Genomic DNA, 26,936 nt, shown 5'->3' with positions numbered 1-26,936 from the left:
TTGGTTGTCTGTTTCTGTGTTAGTTTGCTGAGAATGATGGCTTCCAGCTTCATCCATGTCCCTGAAAAGGACATAAATTCATTCTTTTTTATGGCTGTGACTGTATTTCAATACAACTCTATTTATGAAAAAATTTCTCTACATAGTTTGCCCACTCCTGATCTGTAGCTTAAGGGAAAAAATTGTGGGGTGGGGAAACAGCTAAGAAAATTGTGACTCAGCACTGCAGTATTATGCAGCCATTAAAAAACAGTAGCTATGAGAACTCTCTGAACATCACCTTGAGTATAACTATGGCAAAATTTGATGAATGAGAGCATGGAAAAAATGCAAAGTTGATGAAATGATTGGTGATTTATTTTCTTTTTCATAAAACTCAGAAAGCAAGACATAAATCAGTAATCCCAGAGATGTCGAACCTTGTAGCATCTGAGGATGGGGGAAGATTTTGTTTTTGTTGTGGGCGGGGTAAGATGGTTGGGGCATGTTTTTGTAAACCCAGTTTAAACCACACGTGAACTGATCCTACCACACGTCCACTGCACTTTTCCAGGTCCCTCGAAATCACTGGGTCTTACAGTGGCCTGGCCAGGTGGTTATCTGTGTCTCTTCCATCTTTTGGACCTAGGAGGTGTCCCAAGCTCTGGTGGAAAATACCCTACCGGTAAGTGAGATTGCTGTGAAGCTTACAGAAGAGATCCAAGCATCCATTAGGATTTGAATGACGTATAATTAGAGTAGCCATGTTTTATTCTCTAAACAAAAGTTGTTTGGACTCAGCATCTCAGACATCAGGGTTCCCATAAGGACAGTGGGATGGAGAATTTGGGATTGGAGCTGTCCTGGATTTCTATGGTACAAGACCCCTCATAGTCCTTCCTAGATGACAGAAATTCTGGACCGAAGGATTCTAAGTCTTATACTCTTGATTCTAGGGGCCAACCTGGCAGAATTTCCACCAAGGGAGAACTCCTGAATTCTTCCTAAGCCAAGGGACCATCATTTTCCTCTCCTCCTTTACAGCCTCCTTCTCATCACCCCTACTCCCTCCCAAATGAATCCACCTCCCATCCCTCCTTCAGCTTTCTCCTGAGACCAAGTGTACTCAAGCATCTGCTTATCCTCAGATCTAAATACATGTATTTCCAGCCAATTGATGCCAATGCTTGACTGTTAAGACCTGGATGGACTTGAGTTCAAATCCTGACACTGTCTCTTCTTAGCTATGTGACCATGAGCAACTTAACCCAAGTCTCAATCTCCTTGTCTGTAACATACAAGGAATCGTCACACCACATCATAATATTGTGGGAGGGTTAAATGAGATGTCAGTAAATGATTCAATACTTAGATACAAGGCTATAAACCGTACAGGGAAGAAGCTATGGCTGCTCTGCTGACTATTATATCTTCAGGGGTTAATATAGTGCCCAGCACATAGTAGATGCTCAATAAATATTTGGGGATTTATTTGTTTGTTTTTAAACTTTTTCTGTTTTTTAAACTAGAGATGGGGTCTCACTATGTTGGTCAGGGTAGTCTTGAACTCTTGGCCTCAAGCAGTCTTCCTTGCCTCAGTCTCCCAAAGTGCTAGGAGCCATCATGCTTGACCAAATATTTATTAAATGGATGAATGAAAACATACTCAGCCAGACTTTCTACCATGGTATAATTCCCTATGAATATCTCACCAGACCTCTTGTTACTGCCCTTAGAGGATTGGCTGTGGATTAGAATATATTTTAATTTCCTATATTTTGCTGTATAAATTGAAATTAGAATATTAATACTTGGCCAATGTTTAAACTTATACAGATTCCATATTGATAAATCCTAATAGACATATTGTGCTTTACACATGCAAACTGCTTTCACGTACATCTTTCAAACTTTAGAAACTCTAAAATCCTCTGACTTTTGTGATGAGATCTCTGTGCCCCAGTTTTCCCACCCATAGATAGGGAGAATGTTTCCCATCATACACCCAGGCCCTGGAGTGCATGCATGCTGTGTGATGTGCCTCCATATCATAAAGGAAGCAGGTGTTGACACAGAATAACCATCCCTCCTCCCTCCAACCATTTATTATTCATTTAACAAATACCGGTTTGGCATCTGCTCTGTGCTGGGACTGCTGCTAACAAAGGTAATTAGAAGCGAATGAGACAGACATAGTCCCTGTCCTCATGGATTTATAGTCTAGTGGGGGAGAGAAAAAGTCTCTTTTATAGAACTGTGATAGGAAAGAACAGACATCCAGTAAGTGTGGGAAGGGAGGGAGGGAGGGACGGAGGAAGGGAGGAAGGGAAGAAGGGAGAAAGAAAGGTAGGAAGGCAGGAAGGCAGGAAGGGAGGAAGGGATGGAGGAAGGGAGAGAGGGAGGAAGGGAGGAAGGGATGGAGGAAGGGAGGGAGGGAGGGAGGAAGGGAGGAAGGGAAGAGGGAGAAGGAAAGGTAGGAAGGCAGGAAGGCAGGAAGGGAGGAAGGGAGAGAGGGAGGAAGGGAGGAAGGGATGGAGGAAGGGAGGGAGGGAGGGAGGAAGGGAGGAAGGGAAGAGGGAGAAAGAAAGGTAGGAAGGCAGGAAGGCAGGAAGGGAGGAAGGGATGGAGGAAGGGAGGGAGGGAGGAAGGGTAGAAGGGATGGAGGAAGGGAGGGAGGTAGGAAGGGATGGAGGAAGGGAGGGAGGGAGGAAGGAAGGGAGGGAGGGAGGGATGGAGGGAGGGAGGGATGGAGGGAGGTTAGTTAGGATTGGGGAAGATTTCTCAGAAAAGTCGTGTCTAAGAGGTGACCTGAAATATAAGTAGGGATTAGCTGAGCAGAAAATAAGAGGAAGAGTATTCCAGAGAGAAGACCTGGACTATGCAACAGCCTGAAGATGAAAAGCGTGGTGTATTCCAGCAGGAAAACACTTTGGTCTAGAACAGCTGTGGAATGGGTGTGGTTAGGAGAGAGGAGGGGAGAAGCCTCAACACCGCATATGCGACCTATTTAATCCTCAATACAGCTTGAAGAGGTTGCTATGATTATCTAGATTTAGGGCAGGATATGGTGGCTCACATCTGTAATCCCAATAGTTTGGGAGGCCAAGGCAGGAGCATTGCTTGAGGCCAGGAGTTCAAGACCAGCCTGGGCAACATAGTGAGACCCCCAGCTCTACAAATAGTTAGCCAGGGGTGATGGTGTGTGCCTACGGCCCCAGCTACTCAGGCAGCTGAGGTGGGAGGATTGCTTGAGCTTAGGAGGTCAAGGTTTCAGTGAGCCATGTTTGTGCCTGTGCACTCCAGACTGGGTGACAGAGCAAGACCCCATCTCAAAAAAAAAAAAAAAAAAAATCTGCATCTGACACATCAGGAGACTGAGACTCAGAAGCTTAAAATCATTTTCCCAGAGCCACAGAGCTGGAAAGTAGAAAGTAGGGAAGGTAGGATTTGAACCTAGAGGTGGTCTTCCTTTTTTTCCTTTTTGAGTGTTCTTTTGATTTTTTGCCCCTTTGTTTGAAATAACATGAAAACTTTCAAATAATACTGTAAATATAATACAAAGAATTTCCATATATCTTTCATCCAGATTCCTCATATATTAACATCTTATACAATCATATTGATATGATTTTATTACCTAATCTATAGACCTTTCTAAATTGTCTAATTTAAATTTTGTCATCTTGGAAAGGAAATGACAGGCCAGCATGGTGGCTAATGCCTGTAATCCCAGCATTTTGGGAGACCAAGGTGGGTGGATCACTTGAGGTCAGTTTGAGACCAGCCTAGCCAACATGGTGAAACCCCATCTCTACTAAAAATACAAAGATTAGCTGGGTGTGGTGTGTGCACCTGGAGTTCCAGCTATTTGAGAGGCTGAGTCAGGCTCCATCTCAAAAATAAAAATTAGCCAATTGCCCTACTGTCCTTTTTTTTTTTCTAGTCCAGGATGCAAGCTAGGATTACATGCTGCATTTTGTTTTTATAGCTCCTTTGTCTCTTTAATGTGAAAAAGTTTCCAATTTGGGAGATTAATTCTGATCTACAGTATAATTTATATGCCGTAAAATTTACCTTTTTTAGCATATGGTTTTCAGTTTCGAGAAACACATGCATTTGTGGAGGCACCATCACAATCAAAATATAGGACAGTTCCACACCACCCCAAAAAATGCCCTCATGCCTTTTGTAGTCAGTTGCATTCTCTACTCTAAGCCTCCAGTAACTACCAAGTATTTTCTGCTCACTTTTCCACAATATTATAAAAATAAAATCATGCAGTATGAAACCTTCCAAACCTGGCCTCTTTCAGCATAATCCATTAGGAATTCATTCAGAGATTAAGAACTGGGGTAAGGGAGAGGTGGACTTGAGGAAATAACACCCAGGAGTCTGACTTGAGGCATCCGGTGGTTCATGATACCATTTCCTGACATGGGGATTACCAGAGGACAATCCAGTGTAACTGGTTGTCCCCTCCTCTGCCCCTGCCAGGATTTTCTGAAAAAGAGCAATGATCAGATTGCACAGATTGTCCAGCTGGTGTAAGGGAAGCTGAGCAGCGGAGCTCGACTCACTCTCGGGGCCCTCACAGTCATCGATGTCCACGGTAAGCCAGAAGGCTTCCCCTGTCATTACTGATGGTCCAGGAGTAGCAGCCTAGTCTTGCTCATCTCAGTTCTCCTGGATGGAATGAGTCAGGGTTTCCTTCCTCATTAGGGAGAGCTTTCTCCAGCCGAGAGTAAGATGGGACAGGGCCAGGCACGGTGGCTCACGCCTGTAATCCCAGCACTTTGGAAGACTGAGGTGGATGGATCATGAGGTCAAGAGATCGAGACCATCCTGGCCAACATGGTGAAACCTCATCTCTACTAAAAATACAAAAATTAGCCAGGCATGCACGCCTGTAGTCCCAGCTACGCAAGAGGCTGAGGCAGGAGAATCACTTGAACCCGGGAGGTGGAAGTTGCAGTGAGCTGAGATCACACTACTGCACTCCAGCCTGGTAACAGACTCCATCTCAAAAAAAAAAAAAAAAAGATGGAGAGGAAGGAGAGAAGCCAATGCCAAAACACTCTGTGTATTTCCACCTATGTTTCCTCTCCCATCCCCAACCTAATTTCCAGGAACCCTCCCAGCAGGTCTTGTACTAGGACAGTGATGGCCAAAATCATTTCTGAGCTTCACCAACGTGGAATCATTTCCTTATCTAACCATAACTAATATTTTTGAATCCTTGCTAGATGCCAGGCTTTGTGCTAAGTGATTGATATACATTATCTCGTTTTCATAGACATTTCACAGATTCAGAACCTGGAGCTTAGAGAGGTGACTTGCTGAGAGGCATACAGCTATAATAGTAAGCAACAGAAGTGCCTATGTCCGTCTGCTTCCAAGCCTAAGGGACTGGGAATGGGCAATTTTGCAAGCAGTGGGTGGTGAGATAGGATGCCTTCCAGCTCCTCCTTTAAAATGAAGAGGAGGAGGAAGAGGAGGAGGAGGAGGAAAAACTGGGGTCTTTATATAAAACAAACCACCCCCACACCCTCACTCCATCACCAAGGAAACTGGGGCTGGACCAGGCTGGTTGCTTGGGAACAGAGTCTCTTGCTCACACACCCAGCTTCCTACTGGCATTTCATGGCATCTCATTCCCCTCAAGGTTAATGCTCACTTTGATCTGATTTCATCAGGTAGGCCAGCATAACATCAGGGAGAGAAAGGAAAATGTGCTTTTCACACAGCCACATACTCAGCTGTTAGGAATAATTGGTGCAGATGTGGTTATACCACCCAGGGTAACCCACTGTGGTTGGGTTCACAAACACAAGCATGCGTGTATGCACACATGCACACAATTGCACATACACACTCCCACACACGTAAGTGTGCATATACACATGGCATAGTGAAGGGATCCCCAACCCAATCCCTTGAAATTCACTTTCCTCTTGTATCCCTCACGCATACCCTACCCCTGCCCTACACCTGCTTCTTTGGAAGACTGTATAGGGTGGTTCCCCTCTATATTCCCCCAAGAGCCAGGAGGGGAATTAAATTCCTTGGGAAGGAAGACAAAGTTATGATATAATCTTCTTCAAGGACTCTTCTCTGCAGGCTTTTGGACTTTATTGTAATATAGAAGATTCTGTCACAGAGAGGCAGGAGCCTTATGGAAGCAACCCTTTGAAAAGTGACATTTCTGAGATCTGAATTTTGAGTCTGCTGTACTAACTCTGAGATCTCCATAGCTCTCCACCCAAGTTACTGAAAATGTAGTGAATGATTCTCATCGGCCTAGATCCACTCTTCAACTTCAAGGCCCCTGTCACTTGGAGAAAATAAATCAGGGCTTACAGTCCCATGAAAGAAAGGAGAAAAGCTAGAAAATGTATCTCCCAGCTGGTTTCTCAGGCCCCCAGATGGAAAGGATGCATCTAACCATGGATTCTTGGGCTTCCTTCCTGCTATAGAAGGCCACTATGATTGCATTCTCCTAGGATATCCTAGGGGCCTGGAACGGGACCAAAAGGGTTATATTGGACATAGGATGGAATTTGGAGTCACTATGCATTTCAAAGCCCTCTGGATCAGCCTTCCAAGAATTTGGGGATGATAACAGTAGCTAATACCTGTATAATGTTTTCATATGCCAAGCACAGCTCCCTTTCTCTCTTTCTCTCTCTATTGTGTCTAGATGTAGATATGTATATATGCACATATATTTATTTAATCCTCAGCATAACCGTATAATGTAGGTACTGTGTTATCCCTATTTTACAGATTATACAACTGAAGAACAGAGAGGTTGAGGAACTTACCCAAAGTCACATAGCTAGTTCATGGTGGAACCAGAATTTGAACCCAGGCAGCCTGATTTCAGAGCAAACACCTTTAATACCTCTGCTGTGCTATCTGAGAGAAGATGGTGCAGCAGATTCTTTGCCTGGCCTTGGGAGAAAGCAAAGACCAGCTTCCAACAGATATTGCTGCCTGCAGGTTGGGGGTGGGCAAGGAGGCTTGTGAAATCTAAAATTGTCTGGGCTGGGTTAGGTTGCTCACACATATAATCCCAGCACTTTGGGAGGCCAAGGCGGGTGGATCACTTGAGGTCAGGAGTTAGAGACCAGCCTGGACAACATGGTGAAACCCCATCTCTACTAAAAACCAAAATTAGCCAGGTGTAGTGACGTGCGCCTATAATCCCAGCTGCTTTGGAGGCTGAGTCAGGAAAATCGCTTGAACGTGGGAGGCAGAGGTTGCAGTGAGCCGAGATGATGCCATTGCACTCCAGCATGGGGGAGAGAGCGAGACTCAATAAATAAATAAATTAATTAATTAGTTAATAAAGAGACTTGAAAAATAAATAAAATAAAATAGTTTGGAGAATGAGGGACCTTGATAACACCCACTTCTAACTGAGGAGCTTACGAAGATGGAGAGTTCTGATGGCTCTGCATGTGTGTTTCTGCATCTGTGTCCCAACAGCCCGCGACGTGGTGGCCAAGTTATCTGAGGACAGGGTCTCTGATCTGAATGATTTCCAATGGATCTCGCAGCTGTGCTACTACTGGGTGGACAAGGATGTGCAGGTGCAGATTATCACCACAGAAGCCTTGTATGGCTATGAGTACCTGGGAAACTCCTCCCGGCTGGTGATCACACCCCTTACCGACCGCTGCTACAGGTACATTCTGGGGTTCCTAGATCTGAGGGATGAATGGAGAACTCCAGGGGAAGAAAACTCTGGGGAAGAAAGATAGTAATGTCTTGGGTCACCTTTACTTTTCACACTTCAGATTATTAGTTTCTCCATAGTCCCAAAGATGGGTGTGGAAACTAGGTCTTCAGGCTAGAAATGAGAACCCAGCAGGAGTTCTAGTGTAAATCAATATATTTGAACCAACAAATGGAATACTGATGCACGTCTGTGAATATGACACACGACTTAACATAGAAGGCTCTCCAATGGCAGGAATGAAGATGGTGCCTGGAGATCCTATGACCATAAGATAGACAAGAAGTGATGTCAAGAACGTAGCCAAGGAGCCTCTGTGTTCTCCAGCCAGTCTCATGAAAAGATCTGGCCATTCTGGGCTCAGCAAAGTATTTTGCCATTTTCTTTTTTTTTTTTTTTTTTTGAAAGAGAGAGAGAATAGGAAGGAGGAAAAAGGAAGAGAAAGAGAGAGAGAGAATGGGGAGGAGGGAGAAGGAAAAGAAAGAGGGAGAGAGAATGGGAGTATTGCTTTCTTGCCCAGGCTAGAATGCAATTTAGTAATGGGTATTGAAAAGCTCTTTTATACTGATAATTATACTTAATGATGTAGTCAGGAAGGAATAAGGGAAGAAGATAACAAACAAACAGCCAACCAATATTTCATTTAAACCTATGAAATGCTATGCAATTACTGAGGAGTGATTTACTTCCAATTATATAGTCACCTTTGGAATAGGTGTGAGGTGGTAATGTATGTTTTGTGTATTTGAAGTGGAGAGTTCTATAAATGTTTATTAAGTTTACTTGTTCCGGGTCTGAGTTCAAGTTCTGAATATCCTTGTTAATTTTCTATCTCGTTGATCTATAGAATCGTTAGCTCTTCTTGTTACATTGATCCTTTTGCCATTATGTAATGTCATTCCTCGCCTCTTTTGATCTTTGTTGCTTTAAAGTCTACTTTATCAGAGGCGAGAATTGCATCTCCTGCTTTTTGTTTATTGGTTTATTTTTACTCTCTGTTTGATTGGTAAATCTTCCTCCTTCTCTCTGAGTCTTTGTGTATTGTTGCATGTAAGATGGGCCCGGATGCAGCATACTGATGGGTTTTGGCTTTTTATCCAATTAAAATATATATAGGTTTAATACTGGCGTTTGATGCTAGCTGGCTGTTTTGCCCATTAGTTGATGTAAATTTTTTATTGTGTTAAAGTTCTTTGCTTTTTGATACATTTTTGGAAAGGCTGATATTGGTTGTTCCTTTATATGTATAGTGTTTCTTTCAGAAGCTCTTGTAAAGCAGGCCTGGTGGTGGTGAACTCTCTAAGTACTTGTTTGTTCGCAAAAGATTTAATTTTTCCTTCGCTCATAAAGTTTAGTTTGGCTGGATAGGAAATTCTGGGTTGAAAGTTCTTTTCTTTAAGGATGTTAAATATTGGTCCCCACTCTTTTCTGGCTTGTAGGGTTTCTGCTGAGAGATCTGCTGTAAGTCTGATAGGTTTCCCTTTATGGGTAACCTGACCTTTCTCTCTGGCTGCCCTTAGTATTTTCTCCTTCATTTCAACCCTAATAAATCTGGCGATTATGTGCCTTGGGGTTGGTCTTCTTGAAGAATATCTTTGTGGTGTTCTCTGTATTACCTGGAGTTGAATATTACCCTGCCTTGCCAGGTTGGGAAAATTTTCCTGAATGATATCCTGAAGAGTATTTTCCAACTTGGATTCATTCTCTTCGTCACATTCAGGTACACCTATCAAACGTAAATTAGGTCTTTTCACATAGTCCCATATTTCCTGGAGACTTTGCTCATTCCTTTTCATCCTTTTTTCTGCATTCTTGTCTTCTCGTTTCATTTCACTGAGCTGGTCCTCGACTTCTGATATCCTTCCTTCTGCTTGATCAATACGACTGTTTAAACTTGTGCATGCTTCGCGAAGTTCTCGTGTTGTGTTTCTCAGCTCCATCAATTCACTTATATTCTTCTCTAAATTGTCCATTCTCGTTAACAGTTCGTCAAACCTTTTTTCAAGGTTCTTAGTTTCTTTGCATTGGGTTAGAACAAGTTCTTTTAATTCACAGAAGTTTCTTATCACCCACGTTTTGAAACCTGCTTCTGTTATTGGAACACACGTGTAATCTATTAAGCCTTGTTCCGTTACTGATGAGGAATTGCAATCCCCTGTAGAGGGAGAGGCATTCTGATTTTGAGTATTCTCTACCTTTTTACGCTGGTTTCTTCCCTTCATTATATATTTGTCCGTCTGTCGTCTTTATAATTACCGGCTTTCTAACTGGGTCTCTGACGTCCAACTTGTTGATTCCCTGTGCCGAGATCTGAGCAATCCACTGAGCCGGCCAAAACAGTGGTGTTAAGATTGATGGTGCTTTTCTGCCTGGGAATCTCCGGACTCTGCACCAAGAACTGGCGTGCTAAGGCACCAGCAAAACCACCACGCCGGCCACAAGAGTCGCCCTGGCGACCCGTGGGGCTCCTCCACTGGGAATCTCCTGGTCCGTGAGCAACAAATATTCGTCTGAAAGTGTGGCGTCCTCTCGTTCTTTGCGCTTTCACTGGGAGGTACGTGCCCGAGCTGCTAATCATCAGCCATCTTGGATCTCTCTCTGTATTTTGCCATTTTCTGTGGAACTCAGCCTTTGAAATTGGAATTTTGTGAACTTGTCAGTTTTGTGATGTTTAAATGTTCTTTGCTTTTATATATTTCCTTACAGTCGATTTTTTTTTAGATTGTAAAAATAATACTTGGGAGCATTTTCTCTCTTCAAAATCTTCAACCACTTGTTTTTTATGGTCTATGATTCTTGCTCTTCATTTATTTATTCCACTCATTATTCAACAGCCATTTTTTGAAGTTTTCTGTGCATCATGCATGACCTCAAGAAACCCTAAATCTAACTGGGGAGGTGGGAGAGACATATTCAAATAATACAAGATAGAGTGCTAAATGAAAACACAGAGACCTATACCAAGGGACGTGGAACCACAGTTATTACATCATTCATTTCTAACATTTATCTTGTACCTATTACATGCCAGAAACTATTAATTTACTGGGGTTATGAAATGGAATTAAATATGATTCCTGAACTTAAGAGTTCATAATCTAGCTGGGCACAGTGGCTCACGCCTATAATCTCAGCACTTTGGGAGACCAAGGTAGGTGGATTACTTGATCCCAGAAGTTTGAGACCAACCCGCCTGGGCAAGACGGCAAAACCCCATCTCTACAAAAAATACGAAAATTAACCAGGTGTGGTGGTGTGTAAGTCCCAGCTACTTGGGAGGCTGAGATGGGAGGATCACTTGGGCCAAGGAGGTCAAGGCTGCAGTGAGCCATGACCATGCCTCTGTACTCCAGCCTGGGTGACAGAGTGAGAACCTGTCTCAAGAGAAAAAAAAAATTCATAATCTAATGGGAGAAATATATTTATTTTCACCACTCAATTAGCACTGGTGATCTTTGGAAGGTGGAGTTTATGAGTATTATTCACTTTTATTTGATTCATTGATATATGTATGCACGCATTTATTTATTTATTCATTCATTCATTCAAACAAATATTTATGGGTGCCACTCGTGCTGGGTACTGTGCTGGGCTTTGAGGTTACAATGCCGAGTAAAATAGAAATGTTTACAATGATGTTGTATTGCTTATATGATCAGGGAAAAGGTTTTAACTATTTGGTTTGTGCAAAAGTTATTGCAGCTTTTACCTTTACTTTCAATGGCAAAAACTGCAATCACTTTTGCACCAACCTTAATATATGTATGAGTCAAAACAAATACAAAGCTGGTTTCTTTCCTGTGTCTTAGAACTCAAACACTGAAGTCCTATTTTCTTCCCCATAGGACACTGATGGGAGCTTTGAAGCTGAACCTTGGGGGTGCTCCAGAGGGTCCAGCTGGGACTGGCAAGACAGAAACCACCAAAGATCTGGCCAAAGCCTTGGCTAAGCAGGTAGGGAAATGCCATCTATCCCCTCCCTCTCTTCCAGGCCCTCTCTGCACCCCTATTCAGGGAAGTGAGCAAGAACTTGAAGATGGTTTAGTATTAATAGGCAGTGTGGGTCCTAGCTCCTTCAGCAGAGCAAGGAGAGAGAAGCCCACCCCTGTTGAATGGTGCAGGATAATTCAGATGAGATGGAATCCACCCTGAATGATACCTACATCCTCCCTCTTTCTAGTGTGTTGTCTTCAACTGCTCTGGTGGTTTGGATTACAAAGCTATGGGAAAGTTCTTCAAGGGGCTGGACCAGGCTGGAGCATGGGCTTGCTTTGATGAGTTCAACAGGATCGAGGTAACTCTGCTTCTAGGCTGCAAAACCAAGAAGTTGCACCTGGAGGGGCCTTTTCTGGGCTCTGAGCCCCTTAATTACAGGGCCTTATGTCTTCTCTGTGGCAGATGTGAGTACCTCCAAAGCAGGCACTCAGTGAACTAAACAAAAGGAGTCCCAAGGAGACAGATGCATATTTTATGCACATATCCCCATCTCCCCAACATATTAATTCATTCACTTGCCCATTCCAAACTACTGAGCAGCTGCTATACATCAGATATCCTGCATATGTTCATGCTACAAAGATGAGCAAGAAATGGTTGTATAGCCAGGCACAGAGGCTTACACCTGTAATCCCAACACTTTGGGAGGACAAGGTGGAGGATCACTTGAGCCCAGGAGTCTGAGATCAGCCTGGGCAACACAGTGATACCCTATCTCTACAAAAATAAAATAGTCTCAGCTATTCAGGAAGGTGAGACAGGAGGATCACTTGAGCCCAGGAGTTAAAGGCTAAAGTGAGTATGATGGCGCCACTGTATTCCAGCCTGGGTGAGAGTGAGACTTTGTCTCTTTTGGCTGGGTGCTGTGGCTCATACCTGTTATCCTAGCACTTTGGGAGGCCGGGGTGGGTGGATTACCTGAGGTTAGGAGTTCAAGACTAGCCTGGTCCACATGGTGAAACCCTGTCTCTATTAAAAATACAAAAAATTAGTCAGGGGCATGGTGCAGGCACCTGTAATCACAGCTACTCAGGAGGCTGAAGCAGGAGAATGGATTGAACGTGGGAGGTGGAGGTTGCAGTTAGTCGAGATCCCGCCATTGCACTCCAGCCTGAGAGTGAAACTCTATCTCAAAAAAAAGGTCTTGCTGTCTAGACTGTTACAATCTAGGAAAGAGAAATAAAAATTTAATGAAACAAATAACAATAGGATAAAAGTCTATAGTAGAAGTACAAAAGGTGCATCACAAAAGAGTGTATAATTCTATTTGGATGATGAATAAAGACCAGGAAATATAAACATTCCTGATCTTTGAACCAACACAAACCAATAAACACAGAATATCTACTGTATATCAAGTACTATTCTAGGTGTTGAAACAAAGATAAAATACACACACACACACACACACACACACACACAAACACAAACCTATATTCTTTTTTCTTACTGAAACCCCAAATCATGCTCCTAATTTTGAATGTGCACATCCAATTTTCAGGTGATTTGGGTTCTTTCTTTGCTATGTGGGAGGACTCTGGTAGAGTAGGGTGGTTGTCAGACAGAAGCAGGTGCTCATATCAGCCGGACATTCTCACCCCAGGTGGAAGTGCTGTCTGTGGTCGCTCAGCAGATCCTCAGCATCCAACAGGCCATCATTCGGAAGCTAAAGACATTCAACTTTGAAGGCACTGAGCTCTCTCTGAACCCAACCTGCGCTGTGTTTATCACCATGAACCCTGGGTATGCTGGCAGGGCTGAACTGCCCGATAACCTCAAGGTAAATGCCAGTGGATATACATGTGGGGTGTGCTTTTTAGAATAGAAACCTCTGGGCCGAGTGTGGTGGTTCACGCCTGTAATCCCAGCACTTTGGGAGGCTGAGGCAGGCAGATCGCCTGAGGTCAGGAGTTCAAGAGCGTGGCCAACGTGGTGAAACCCTGTCTCTACTAAAAATACAAAAATTAGCTGGGTGTGGTTGCACATGTCTGTAATCCTACCCAGCTACTTGGGAGGCTGAGGCAGAAAAATCGCTTGAACCTAGGAGGCAGAGGTTTCAGTGACCTGAGATTGCATCATTGCACTCCAGCCTGGGCAAAAAGAGTGAAACTCTGTTTCAAAAAAAGAAAAGAAGATCTCCCAGGGGTGGGAGATCTCACAGAGAAGCCCAAAGATAGGGCTGGCTGGCATTTTTCAGCTGTGAGAAGTAGTAGTGGAGTGTCAGTGGTAGTAAGATGGTACTTGGAGCCAGGTGTGGTGACTCACACCTGTGAACCGCATTTCTCATTTTTTACTGCCCAGTTGTTGTAATCAACCCCTGCATCCATATTAGATCTTCACAAGCAGCTTTCACAACACCATGGTATGGTAGAAAGCACCCGGGGGTGGTGTCAGGAAGCCTGGATTCTAGCCCTGCCTCTAGCTCTAACTAACTGTGTGACTCAGGCAAGTTACTTCTCTAAGATCTAAGGTAATAATACAATAGCTGGTGTATATTGAACGCTTACTATGTGCCACATACTCTTGTAAGCACTTCAGTTTCATTCTATCATTTATTCTCATGATAATTCTATGAAGAGGGTAAAGTTAGTCTGTTTTGAGATGAAAGAACTGAGGTCTACAAGGATGTGTAACTTGCCCATGCTAGTAGGTAGCAAAACAAGAACTCAAATCAAGATCTGTCTGGCTGGGTGCGGTGGCTCACGCCTGTAATCCCAGCACTTTGGGAGGCTGGGGCAGTTGGATCACCTGAGGTCAGGAGTTCGAGACCACTCTGGCCAACATGGTGAAACCCCATCTCTACTTCTACTAAAAGTACAAAAATTAGCCAGGCCTGGTGTTGGGTGCCTGTAATCCCCAGGTACTTAGGAGGCTGAGGCATGAGAATCACCTTAACCTGGGTGGTGGAGGTTGCAGTGAGCTGAGATTGCGCCACTGCCCTTCAGCCTGGGTGACAGAGTAAGACTCTGTCTCAAAAAATAATAATAATAATCTGACTCCAGGTTTCTTCTGATTCATGATGCATATTGGTTCTGTATTACTAAATGACTTCTGATGTCTATATTGAACACTGGGAAGCTCCAGCAGTTGAGTGATGCTATGAGGTGTCCTCATTTGGCATAGGAGAATGAGGTGTACCAGCACCTAGGGCCTCCGCAGAACCATTGAAGGACCCAGTGTAACAACATGTGCGTGTACAGGGCCCGTGGGCAGGTTGGTTGAGCCGTGCATTGGCCCACTGAGGATGGTCCATCCTCACTCACTTGTCCCCCAGTCCTTCCTGCCTTGATTGTCACTGGGGTGGCCTGAGTGACCATGCTACTTCCCTTTGCTTCTGTGGATGTGCCTTCCCCCAGTAGTCACTGCACGTGTTCCGGTTCTGATTTTTCTTTTCCAGGCCTTGTTCCGGACAGTGGCCATGATGGTGCCAGATTACGCCCTCATTGGAGAAATCTCCCTCTACTCCATGGGGTTTCTGGACTCCAGAAGGTGTGTTACATGGGTTTTCCAGTGCATTCTCAAGGACTTTAAATAGTGGATTTTTGCATGGCGGATTCAAGGTGGTTTGCCCATTGGAAGAAAAGAGAGAAGCTTGAGAAACCTGCTTCTGCTTACTGAGTGGTCTGAGAGCACATAGCCCCGACCTTGGTCTTACCCCATTTCTGACCAGGAAAGGCCCAGATTCCCAGGGCAGGACCCGCTCTCTCTTTATATACACCTGAGTTCTAAGTTCATATCTTCCCCACCCCTCACTCTAACACATTCCTACCCACATGACTAAATGGCTTAAAGCAACAATATAAGGCCAGGCGCGGTGGCTCACATCTGTAATACCAGCACTTTGAGAGGCCAAGGCGGGGGAATCACTTAAGACCAAGAGTTCAAGACCAGCCTGGCCAACACGGGGAATCCCTGTCCCCACCAAAATATTCAAAAATTAGCTGGGAGTGACGGCACGTACCTGTAATCCCAGCTACTTGGGAGACTGAAGCAGGAGAGTCGCTTGAACCAGGGAAGCAGAGGCTGCAGTGAGCCAAGATCTCGCTACTGCACTCCAGCCTGTGTGACAGAATGAGACTTGTCTCAAAAAAAAAAAAAAAAAAAAAAAGCAACACTGGGCCAGGAGCAGTGGCTCACACCTGTAATCCCAGCACTTTGGGAGTCTGAGGCGGGTGGGTCACCTGAGGTCGGGAGTTCGAGACCAGCCTGACCAACATGGAGAAACTCCGTCTCTAATAAAAGTGCAAAATTAGCTGGACATGGTGGCACATGCCTGTAATCCCAGCTACTTGGGAGCCTGAGGCAGGAGAATTGCTTGAACCCGGGAGGCGGAGGTTGTGGTGAGCCAAGATCACACCATTGCACTACAGCCTGGGCAATGAGTGAAACTCTGTCTCAAAAAAAAAAAAAAAAAAAGCAACACTATAAAACATATACAATTATTCCAGAATTGAAGAGGAAAAATTATTAATATAACATTTATTGCATCCAGTTAACTAGGTTATCTCTCATTCAAGTATTGCTCAGTTTTCGAAGACACACACTTATACACAGATCAGTGTCTTCATGTGCGTACATGTGTATACACACATACATATAACACATACACCAAGAGTTATGAATAATCATTGCAAAATGGCTAGTATTGATCTATTCCAAATCTTATATTTATCATGTCAGTTGACTTTTTGTTACAATGAATGTCTTTATGGCCTGGGTGTCTTTATTTATAATCCAAGGGGCTGCAGAAATTCTCGATAGAATGTCACCCTTCCTAGGCCAAGAAGCTGCCTCAGTCACACGACGTTTAACTTATTGTTTTCTGTAGTAACCCAGATTGTATTGATTTGGCCATTCAATTCATATACTTATTCAATTAGCAGATCTTTATTAAACCAAAACAAAGCTTTATTTCAAGCTTTGTTTTGAAAGGAAATCAGTTTTGTAAAGAGAATCTCCTTGAGAGAAAAGTACATCATAAGTATATTCATTAGGGTAATGCTGACCCCTGAATCTCAATGGCTTAGCATAACAAAGTTTATTTTTCACTCGCTGAAAATCCAAAACGAGTCTACGTCCATACCACACTGAATGCAGCCAATCTCACTGCAAAATCCAAAGTGAGTGTTTGTGATCAAGTGCACTTCTCTCCCAAGAGCTGGTTGCTTATAGCTCATAGCTCATGGTTACTTATAGTTACCATGGTTACCCAGGTTACTTATAGTTCATGGCTACAACCCATGAATGGCACAGAGGCTCTCAGGGAGGAGGTTTTCGTGGATCTGCCCTGCAAGTGTCATATGTCAGTCACTGTCACTCACATTGCACTGGCTGGAACTCAGAAGCATGTGGCCTCCCCTGACTGCATGGCAGGCTGGGAAATGTGGTCCACCTGTGTGTCCAGGAAGAATAAGAAACTCAATTCAAATTAATATACTCAGCACACAAAACATGCACACTATGTGCACTGCAGTAAGTATGCACATAAGTATACAGTGCGCATGAGCATTCATGTGTTGTGGGCTGAGTATATTACATTTTGTACTGGGCTTCTTAATTTTTTTTTTTTTAGACAGAGTTTCACTCTTGCCACCCAGGCTGGAGTGCAGTGGTGCAATCTTGGCTCACTGCAACCTCTGCCTCCCTGGTTCAAGCGATTCTCCTGCCTCAGCCTTCCGAGTAGCTGGGATTACAGGCACCCGCAATCACACCTGCTAATTTTTTGTATTTTTAGTAGAGACAGGGGTTTCGCCATGTTGGGCAGGCTGGTCTTGAACTCCTGACCTCAGGTGATCCGCCCACCTCAGTCTCCCAAAGTGCTGGGATTACAGGCTTGTGCCACCGTGCCCCGCTGGCTTCTTAAATTTAAAAAGTAAAATGGACATTGCAAAAATTAAACTGTGACAGAAGTGAAAAAGTGAGTTCCCCCTCAGTAACCCATAGTTCCAGTCTTCAGGGATTAATACTACCAATAGTTTGATGTATTCTTCCCTAGCTTGTGCGTGTGTATATGTGTATGCATACATTCATATATATAGACACAGAGGTATAAAACATACCATTTCTTTTGGGCATGGTGGCTCACACCTATAATCCCAGCACTTTGAGAGGCCGAGGCAGGTGGATCACTTGAGGTCAGGAGTTCCACACCAGTCTCACCATACAATTTCTTTTATTTTAATTTAATTTTAATTTTAATTTTTTAGAGACAGAGTCTCACTCTATCACTCAGGCTGGAGTGTAGTGTGCAATCACAGCTCACTGCAGCCTTGAACTCCTGGGCTCAAGTGGTCCTCCCACCCTTAGCCTTCTGAGTAGCTGGGATGACAGGTGCCATGCTACCATGCCCAGCCTATTTTAAAATTTTTCTGTAGAGACAGAGCCTTGCTATGTTGCCCAGGCTGGTCTTAAACTCTTGGCCTCAAGCAATCCTTCTGCCTCAGCCTCCCAAAGTGCTGGGATCACAGGCATGAGCCACTGCACCTGGCCAAAAACACATGATTTCATATACCATACATGTTATACATATATGTGCACTTGCTTTTTTTCATGCTTCCATAGCTCATTATCGTAACTCAATTAAAAGACCCTTAAATGATAGGATTTCTCCATCAAGTCCATGGGCAAGCCTGGTTTCTGACAGGGCAAGAGATAAGGATATTGGAAATGTCTGCTGGGCAGGATGTGGTCCTCTCTGGATGTCCGCATACATGTCTTTGCCCTCCCAGTCTCGCCCAGAAGATCGTCGCAACCTACCGCCTGTGCTCGGAGCAACTGTCCTCGGAGCAACTGTCCTCTCAGCATCACTATGACTACGGCATGCGTGCTGTCAAGTCTGTGCTTACTGCTGCAGGAAACCTGAAGCTCAAGTATCCAGAGGAGAATGAAAGTGTCCTGCTGCTCCGGGCATTGCTTGATGTAAACCTGGCTAAGTTCTTAGCGCAAGATGTCCCTCTGTTTCAGGTATGTAAGTGGTTTGGAACGTTGGCCAAGGACCAAGGCTCAATGTTGGAAGATGAAATGTTGTCTTTGGTGACTTCTCCATGTCCTCTTCCATCTCCTGACACCCTCCCTTCTTTGGCCAGCATCTCTGCACCTGATACCCACCCTGCAAATGTTAAATAATAAGAGTGAGAGATAGCAAACATCTCTGCCTGATTTTTAATAAAAATAGTTTCACTGATAGGATAATATTTGCTGTTGGGTATACATAAATGTTTTTATCCAATCTAATTAGTTTCCTTATGTAATTAATTTAATCTTACTTGCCAGGCTCTGAGCTTCATAAAGACAGAAGTCATGACTATCTTGTTCATTCCTAGTACAATGACTGGAAAATAATCCAGACTCATTAAATATTTGCTGACTTTTAAAATTAACTGGGGGGAAAATTATGGGTTTGTTTGGTTGGTTGGTTGCTTGGTTGTTTTTTGTTTTTTGGGGTTTTTTTGAGACAGAGTTTCGTTCTGTTGCCCAAGCTGGAGTGCAGTGGCATGATCTTGTCTCATTGCAACCTCCGCCTCCTGGGTTCAAGTGATTCTCCTGCCTCAGCCCCCCAAGTAGCTGGGATTACAGGCACATACCATGACGCCCAGCTGCCCAGCTAAGTTTTATATTTTTAGTAGAGACGGGGTTTCACCATGTTGTCCAGGCTGGTCTCGAACTCCTGAACTCAGGTGATCCACCTGCCTCGGTCACCCAAAGTGCTGGGATTACAGGCATGAGCCACTGCGCCCAGCCAGAAATTATGTTTTATAAATAGTGTTGACATTTGTAATTTTAGACAAGTTTTGGTGCAAGAAAAATGAGGTCTGGAATTTTTCAAAGATCTCTGTTGTTGCTACATCTCATTTTAGGAAAATGTTGAGATCACATATCTGATACTTATCCTTTTCACTTTCTTTTAAATTCTTTAAAACAGGGAAAAGGTTGTTCTTCCAAAGCCAGACTATGAAGTTTTTCTCAAAGTGCTGAATGATAACATCAAAAAGATGAAACTCCAGCCAGTACCTTGGTTTATAGGAAAAATTATCCAGGTTGGTTTCTTAACCCATATAAATGTGTCTGACTCCAGCAAACAGTAAAGACTTGTAGAAGATTGGGATTGAACTGACAGCAATCAGAGGTGCCCGTGTAGAAATGTAGGTAAAATGTTAGCTGGGCATAATGGTCCATGCCTGTAGCCCCAGCTACTTGGGAGGCTGAGGTGGGAGGATCGCTTGAGCCCAGGAGTTGGAGGCTGCACCACTATGATCACGCCACTGCATTCTACCCTGGGTGATAGAGTGAGACCCCGACTCGAAAGAAAGAAAGGAAAGGGAAGGAAGGAAGGGAAGGAGGGAGGGAAGGAGGGAGGAAGGGAGGGAGGGAGGGAAAACAAAACCAAAAAACTCAGTCCCATCAATTTTTTTTTTTTTTAATTTTTCGAGACAGAGTCTTGCTTTGTCACCCAGACTGGAGTGCAGTGGCACGATCTAGGCTCACTGCAGCCTCTGCCTCCCAGGTTCCAGTGATTCTCCTGCCTTAGCCTCCTGGGTAGCTGGGATTACAGGCACCTGCCACCACACCTGGCTAATTTTTGTATTTTTAGTAAAGACAGGGTTTCACCATGTTGGCCAGGCTGGTCTCAAACTTCTGATCTCAGGTGATCCACTCACCTCAGCCTCCCAAATCCCATCAATTTTTTGCTGTGAGATTTTAGGCAAATTAGTTTACCTCTTTTACCCTCAGTCATCTGTAAAATGGAATAATTTTGAGAGAAGAGGTGTGTAAAGTGCTGGACCTAGTACCTGATACTATATCATTATCAACTATCTCCATCATCATCGTCAGCACCATTGGCATCATCATTTCCCAAAGTCATAATGTGAGTTACAAGTGAGGTTCAAGGTAGGACCCAGGTCTTCAGATTCTGAGATCGTACTGCCTCGTGGTAAAAATAATCATTTTTTTTCCCTATTATATGATCAAGTGAGCTAGTTTTTGATACAATTCATTTAACCGGATTTTGAACCCCAATTTATGATTGAGATTTTGCAGGACTATTCTTTAACTAGGCATGAGCTTTAATTTTCAATATTTTATTATAAAAAATTTTAAACATGCAGAAAAATGAAAAGAAATGTACAGAGAATACTCACGTACTCACCTCCTAGATTTTACACTTAACATTTTATACTATTTGTTTTATTATTTATCCATCCGTCCATTCATCCATCTATCCATCCATCTTACTTTCTGATGTATTTTAAAGTCATTTGCAGACCTACAGATGAACTTTCATATAGCTTAGTGCCAAATTACAAAAACAAGGCAATATTTTCAAAAACAAGGTAGCTGGAGCTACCTGCCCTTTTACATATTGATGTCTCAATGTGAGGGGGAAGGTGAGAGGCTATTGAATCATTAATTAATGTCTTCCTCTCTTATTCTTTTGCTTTTTTTTGAGACAGAGTCTCCCTCCATTACCCAGGCTGGAGTGCAGTGACGTGATCTCAGCTCACTGCAAGCTCCACCTCCTAGGCTCAAGTGATTCTGCTGCCTCAGCCTCTCAAGTAGCTGGGATTACAGGCATGTGTCACCAAGCCTGGCTAATTTTTGTATTTTTAGTAGACATGGGGTTTCACTATGTTGGCCAGGCTGGTCTCAAACTCCTGACCTCAAATGACCCACCCATCTTTGCCTCCCAAAGTGCTGGGATTACAGGCGTGAGCTACCAAGCCCGGCCTTCCTCTGTTATTTCTGATGCACAGACAACTCCATCCATCTTTGTTCAATCTGAAATGGCTTTCAAACCTACTTGAACGTCAACCCTACTTAACAGTTAGGGGTTCTGTTGTTTGGTTCTCTGCTCTGTCTACAGCACCCAGAACAGTGTCTGGCACATAGTAGATGCTCAACAAATATTTGCTGAATGATATATGTTCCTTTCTCTGCCACTCCCATTGTCACTACCTTCATTTAGATGCTTCTTATTGCTCATCTCCAAGGTGAAAAATAATAAAAACTTAATCTTCAAAATAAAAAGCTGCTTGTGTTCCCTTTCTCTGAGGGAGTCACAGTCTAAAGGAAGAAATTTTTTTAAACCATAAAATCCACATAAATGCAAATGACCAAAGCATTTGCATTTTAACTATCATGGGCTACTTGTCACAGACAAAGAATGATAAAAAATTTTAAGAAATGGGCTTCCACATAGCTGTTGATTCTTAAGGGTGGGGGGCAAATATTGCATGGAAGACCATTTATGCTTTACAGCATGGAGCATGGAGCCCGGCTCAGAAAATACATGTTCACCTACTGAGAAGAGTTCCAGTCATATCAGACCAGCAGTTAGATCTCAGGAAAGCAAGTTTCCAGGAGAAACACAATTTGCTAAAATGACTGCCATTTTGTCTCTTTAAAAGTAAATGGCAATGGCGTATGAAAATATTAGAGGCATTAAAGTTGAATAACCCTGTCTGCAAATTCTGGCTCCATCATTCATGAACTTGGACAAGTATTTAACCTCTCTTGGGTTCAGTCTTACCATTTGTAAAAGGCGGTTAATGATATTGGAGTAGATTAAATAATTTGGGTTATCAGTTGATCCTTAACACATACAGACAGGTACAGAGTGAATGGTAGTTCCCATCCCTTAAATGATCTGAGACACACACATATATATTTATTCATCTGAAAGATATGTAAACAATAGACCCATGTAAAGAACTGTAGTTCATCAGAGGTAGAAGCGACTGTGAGAATCCTCTTCTGACCCCTCATTCCTCATTGACTTCTGACTAACTCACAATGGGGGAGAGTAGCAATGGTTAATTTATGAATGATGTCTCCTTCCAGATCTATGAAATGATGCTGGTGAGACATGGCTTTATGATTGTTGGAGACCCCATGGGCGGCAAGACCTCTGCTTACAAAGTGTTGGCTGCAGCTCTCGGTGATTTATATGGCTGCCAGGGAGGACAGAACTCCCCACTCAGTTGGCTGGCTCCATGGAGATAATGCCAGGCTGCTAGTCTTGTCAGGCCCTGATTGTGACGTCAGAGCTAGAAATAGAACATGGCACACAGATGTCTGCAAGCAGAAAATAAAGGGTGGGGGTAGGGCGCTTCTATAATAACAAGGGACTTCGTGTGCATATCATTAAGGCTGGAGGAATTTTCTCAAATGCTGAGCAGTGGTTTTTCCAAAGGTCCCCTAATGAAAGAGAAACTCTTTTCATTGGCCTTAAAATTGGTCTAAAAACAAATCATTGTGTGGTTTTGTTTCTTTTCTTCTATTCTTCTCTTTTCCCATTCTCTTCCTTTTACTTTTTTCCCTTTTTCCTTCTTTTCTTCTTTCCTTCCTTTTTAAAGTAAAGGATAGGAGCTCCTACTTTTGTTGTGGTGGGGTTTTTTTTATTTGTTTTTTGAGACAGAGTCTTGCTCTGTTGCCAGGCTGGAATGCAGTGGCTCGATCTCGGCTCACTGCAACTTCTGACTCCCTGGTTCAAGCGATTCTCCTGCCTCAGCCTCCTGAGTAGCTGGGATTACAGGCATGTGCCACCACACCCAGTTAATTTTTGTATTTTAGTAAAAACAGGGTTTCACCATGTTGGCCAGGACGGTCTTGATCTCCTGACCTCGTGATCCGCCTGCCTCACCCTCCCAAAGTGCTGGGATTACAGGCGTGAGCCACTGCGCCCGGCCTAGAAGCTCTACTTTTGAATCAGACTCAGACTTGGGCAAATGACTAAACCTGTCTTACCCTCTGTTTTCCCAGCTGTAAAATGGGGTTGTTATGAGAATTAAGTGACAGTATGCAGGTAAATAACTGAGCACAGTACCTACTCAACAAATGGAAGCTATGGTTATTTCCAGATAAACAGTTGTGTGTTTTTTATTTGTGTGTGTGTGTTTGTTTTGTCTTGTTTTTAAAAACATAAACCTGTAGTTTTAAAAAAGCATTTCCTTATTGTGCATGTATTGCTTCAAGTTTTTTATTTAAATTTTTTTTCTAATAACATTTGATGAGTGGGTTTTTGAGGTTATGTTTTGGGGATTATCTTAGCCATAATAACTAATTTGGGCATTTCAAATTTAAGTAAAAACTTTGAGGCCAGGTATGGTGGCTGATGCCTGTAATTCAGCACTTCAAGAGGCCGAGGCAGGTGGATCACTTGAGCTCAGGAGTTTGAGGCTGCAGTGAGTTATGATCGCGCACTGCACTGCAATTCCAGCCTGGGTAAGTGAGACCCTGTGAGACCCAGTCTCAAAATAAAATAATAGAATATAATAAAATATAACATATTTTTGGCATTTTAATATACCTTAAGAAACTGAATGAAAACAAAAAAAAGGAGGCTACCACTGTGTTTGCCTCAGGATTCTGCATAGTAGTTTTTTTTTTTTGTTTTTTTTTTTTAATGTTTTTTAGAGATAGTGCAGTGGCATGATCTCGGCTCACTGCAACCTCTGCCTCCTGGGTTCAAGCGATCCTCCTATCCCAGGCTCCCGAGTAGCTGGGACAATAAGCATGCACCACCATGCCCGCCTAAGTTTTGTATTTTTTGTAGAGACGGGGTTTTGCTATGCTGCGCAGGCTGGTCTCTAACTCCTGAGCTCAAGCAATCCTCCGGCCTCAGCCTCCAAAAGTGCGAGACTATGAGCATGAGACACCACACCTGGCCCAGAAGTGGTTCTTTATTTAGTTCATGGCTCAAGCACTTCAACTTTCCCTTACTTTGAAGGATTTGTTATTTTTTTGTGTCATTATTTTTTTGTTATTAAATACATATGTTGTGCCTTCCATCAGCCTGTATGGTCCAGTTGAGTTTGAATACTCCAGTAGTGTATATTTCTTGGGAACAAATGATGCTTACTGAGCAGTCAGGAAAGATTTCAGGGCCAAACTAGCCCTTCAGAGACAGAAAAGTAACCATCATTTTTCAGAATGTTTTTACCTGTCACCTGTTTCCTGTTTCCTCATCTCACATCAAAGCCAAGGGTCTGTTCCGTTCTTTTCTAATTTCTTTTTTCCCCCCCACCCCCCTCTTTTTTAATTTCTTTCTTCAGCCTACTCGAGTTTGAAAAGCCAATATTCTTAGGGTAGCTGTGAAAGAAGGTACATAGAGGGCTGATAATATGGCATCACTCTCCTTTCCTGCTTGAGTTCTGTGAGGGCAGTCAGATTTCTGTAGTCCTGGATTTTTTTTCTTTTTTTTCTCTTTGAGACAGAGTCTCACTCTGCCGCCCAGGCTCTGGAATACAGTGGCATGGTCTCAGCTCACTGCAACCTCCACCTCCTGGGTTCAAGCGATCCTCCTGCTTCAGCTCCTGAGTAGCTGGGATTACAGGCATGCGCCACCACACCCAGCTAATTTTTGTATTTTTAGTTTTACTGTATTGGCCTGGCTCGTCCCAAATTCTTGGCCTCAAATGATCCACCTGCCTCAGCCTCCCAAAGTGCTGCGATTAGAGGCATGAGCCACTGCACCTGGCAAGTAGTCCTGGATCTGACTGGCACATTTGCTCTGTTTGAAATGAGAATTGGAAGAAAGTATGGTGAGAAACTAGAGGCTATAATAACCAAATAATGTAAGTTGCCTAGCCAGATATCCCAGTCTTTTTTGAGACAGGGTCTCATTCTGTTGCCCAGACTGGAGTGCAGTGGCGCAATCATAGCTCACTGAAGCCTCCATTTTCCAGGCTTAAGTGATCCTCCCATCTTGGCCTCCCTGAGTTTTGGGATTATGGGTGTGAGCTACTACTGCTCCTAGCCCCAGATCCCAATCTTTATAAAAACTGAACACATGTTTTATAAGAAGGACTTTCCCCATATAGCATATTTATAAAAGTTGATTGATTGTCGAGATGACATCATCGCTTGTTTAAAGTTCTGGTCTCACCAGGGCCTTTATAACTGGTGTTGAACCTTCTTGCCCAGCCAATCAGATGGAGGAGTTTGCAGTGGAGTACAAGATCATCAATCCCAAAGCTATCACGATGGGGCAGCTGTATGGATGCTTTGATCAAGTGAGCCACGAGTGAACAGATAGTGTCCTTGCCAATGCTTTCCGGGAGCAAGCGTCCTCACCCTCTGATGAGCGCAAGTGGATTATATTTGATGGGCCAGTGGATGCTGTTTGGATTGAAAACATGAACACTGTTCTGGATGACAATAAAAAGGTAAGTACTGAGCCTGACATCACTTTTCCATGAGTGGAACATAAACTCTTATATTGAAGTAAGCAATTAATCAAAACTATATGGAGATATACATTTATTGCACTAAGAATAAATGCCCTCAGGAGAATAATAGTAATCAATTCATGAGTGATGCTCTGTTTGTACCTGCAGTTGGTAAGCTAAGCATGTTTAGAGACAATGTTGAATAAGTGAGCCTTGGTGCTGGCCTCCTAGCTCTGCTGTGTTATACTGGGCAAGTTGCATAACTTCTCTGAATCTCAGTTTTCATATTTGTAGAAAGGTAGTAATAAAATGAGGTTGTTGATAATTAAATGAGATTGCACATACATAGTACCTGTGGGATATGTTTTGGTTACTTATTGCTATATAACAAACCATCCTAATACTTAATGGCTTAAAACAACTGTTTCTTTTCTTCATTTTGTGGGCTGGGAATTTTGAAAGGGCTCAGCTGGCCAATTGGTCTCTAATTCTTTTGAAAATCCACATTCAAGATGGCGTCTTCACTCAATGCCTGGTGGCACAATTTCGGCCCCTCTTTCTCCCTCTTTTTCTGTCTTTCTAAAAATAATAACTCCTCTTCCAGTCCACTTCACATGGCTTGGGCTTCTCACTTGGTAGTGTCTTAGTAGTGGTACTTCTTATGTGGTAGGTGATTTCTAAGAGTCAGGAAGTAGAAGCTTCCAAGACATTAAGGGCTGTGCTTGGAACTTATACAGCATCACTTTCTCTGCATTCTGTTGATCAAGGACATCACAAGTCCTGACCAGGAAGTGGAAAAACAGACTTCACTCTTGATGGAGGTAGACAGGTCACATTGCAAAAACGCACATGGGCTGGGCCCTGTAGGCTCATACCTGTAATCCCAACACTTTGGGAGGCTGAGACAGGAGGATTCCTTGAGGCCAGGAGTTCAAGACCAGTCTGAGCAACATAGTGAGAGCCCATTTCTATCAAAAAAAATTTTTTTTAATTAACTGGGCATGATGGTGAGTGCCTGTAGTCCTGGCTACTCAGGAGGCTAAGGTGGGAGGATC

The 26,936-nt window shown here is 43.3% G+C and overlaps 1 protein-coding gene across 1 annotated transcript in view; it reads left to right on the top strand.

The window, feature by feature from the left end:
• The window catches only part of DNAH3 (dynein axonemal heavy chain 3), a 207,638-nt gene that overhangs the window by 84,818 nt on the left and 95,884 nt on the right, over nt 1–26,936 (top strand). Inside the window, 11 exon segments of the mRNA XM_064362754.1 lie at nt 554–664; nt 4,474–4,588; nt 7,468–7,666; nt 11,563–11,671; nt 11,898–12,011; nt 13,317–13,493; nt 15,111–15,202; nt 18,442–18,720; nt 19,635–19,749; nt 22,553–22,664; nt 25,637–25,878. Coding sequence (XP_064218824.1) covers nt 554–664; nt 4,474–4,588; nt 7,468–7,666; nt 11,563–11,671; nt 11,898–12,011; nt 13,317–13,493; nt 15,111–15,202; nt 18,442–18,720; nt 19,635–19,749; nt 22,553–22,664; nt 25,637–25,878 — 1,665 coding nt within the window.

This window comes from Aotus nancymaae, unplaced genomic scaffold (assembly GCF_030222135.1).
Source record: "Aotus nancymaae isolate 86718 unplaced genomic scaffold, 86718_ANA_hifiasm-v0.15.2.pri h1tg000049l, whole genome shotgun sequence".
Lineage (NCBI taxonomy): Eukaryota > Metazoa > Chordata > Mammalia > Primates > Aotidae > Aotus > Aotus nancymaae.
Note: the sequence above shows the minus strand (reverse complement) of the source record. Positions and strands in the feature narration are given on the sequence as shown.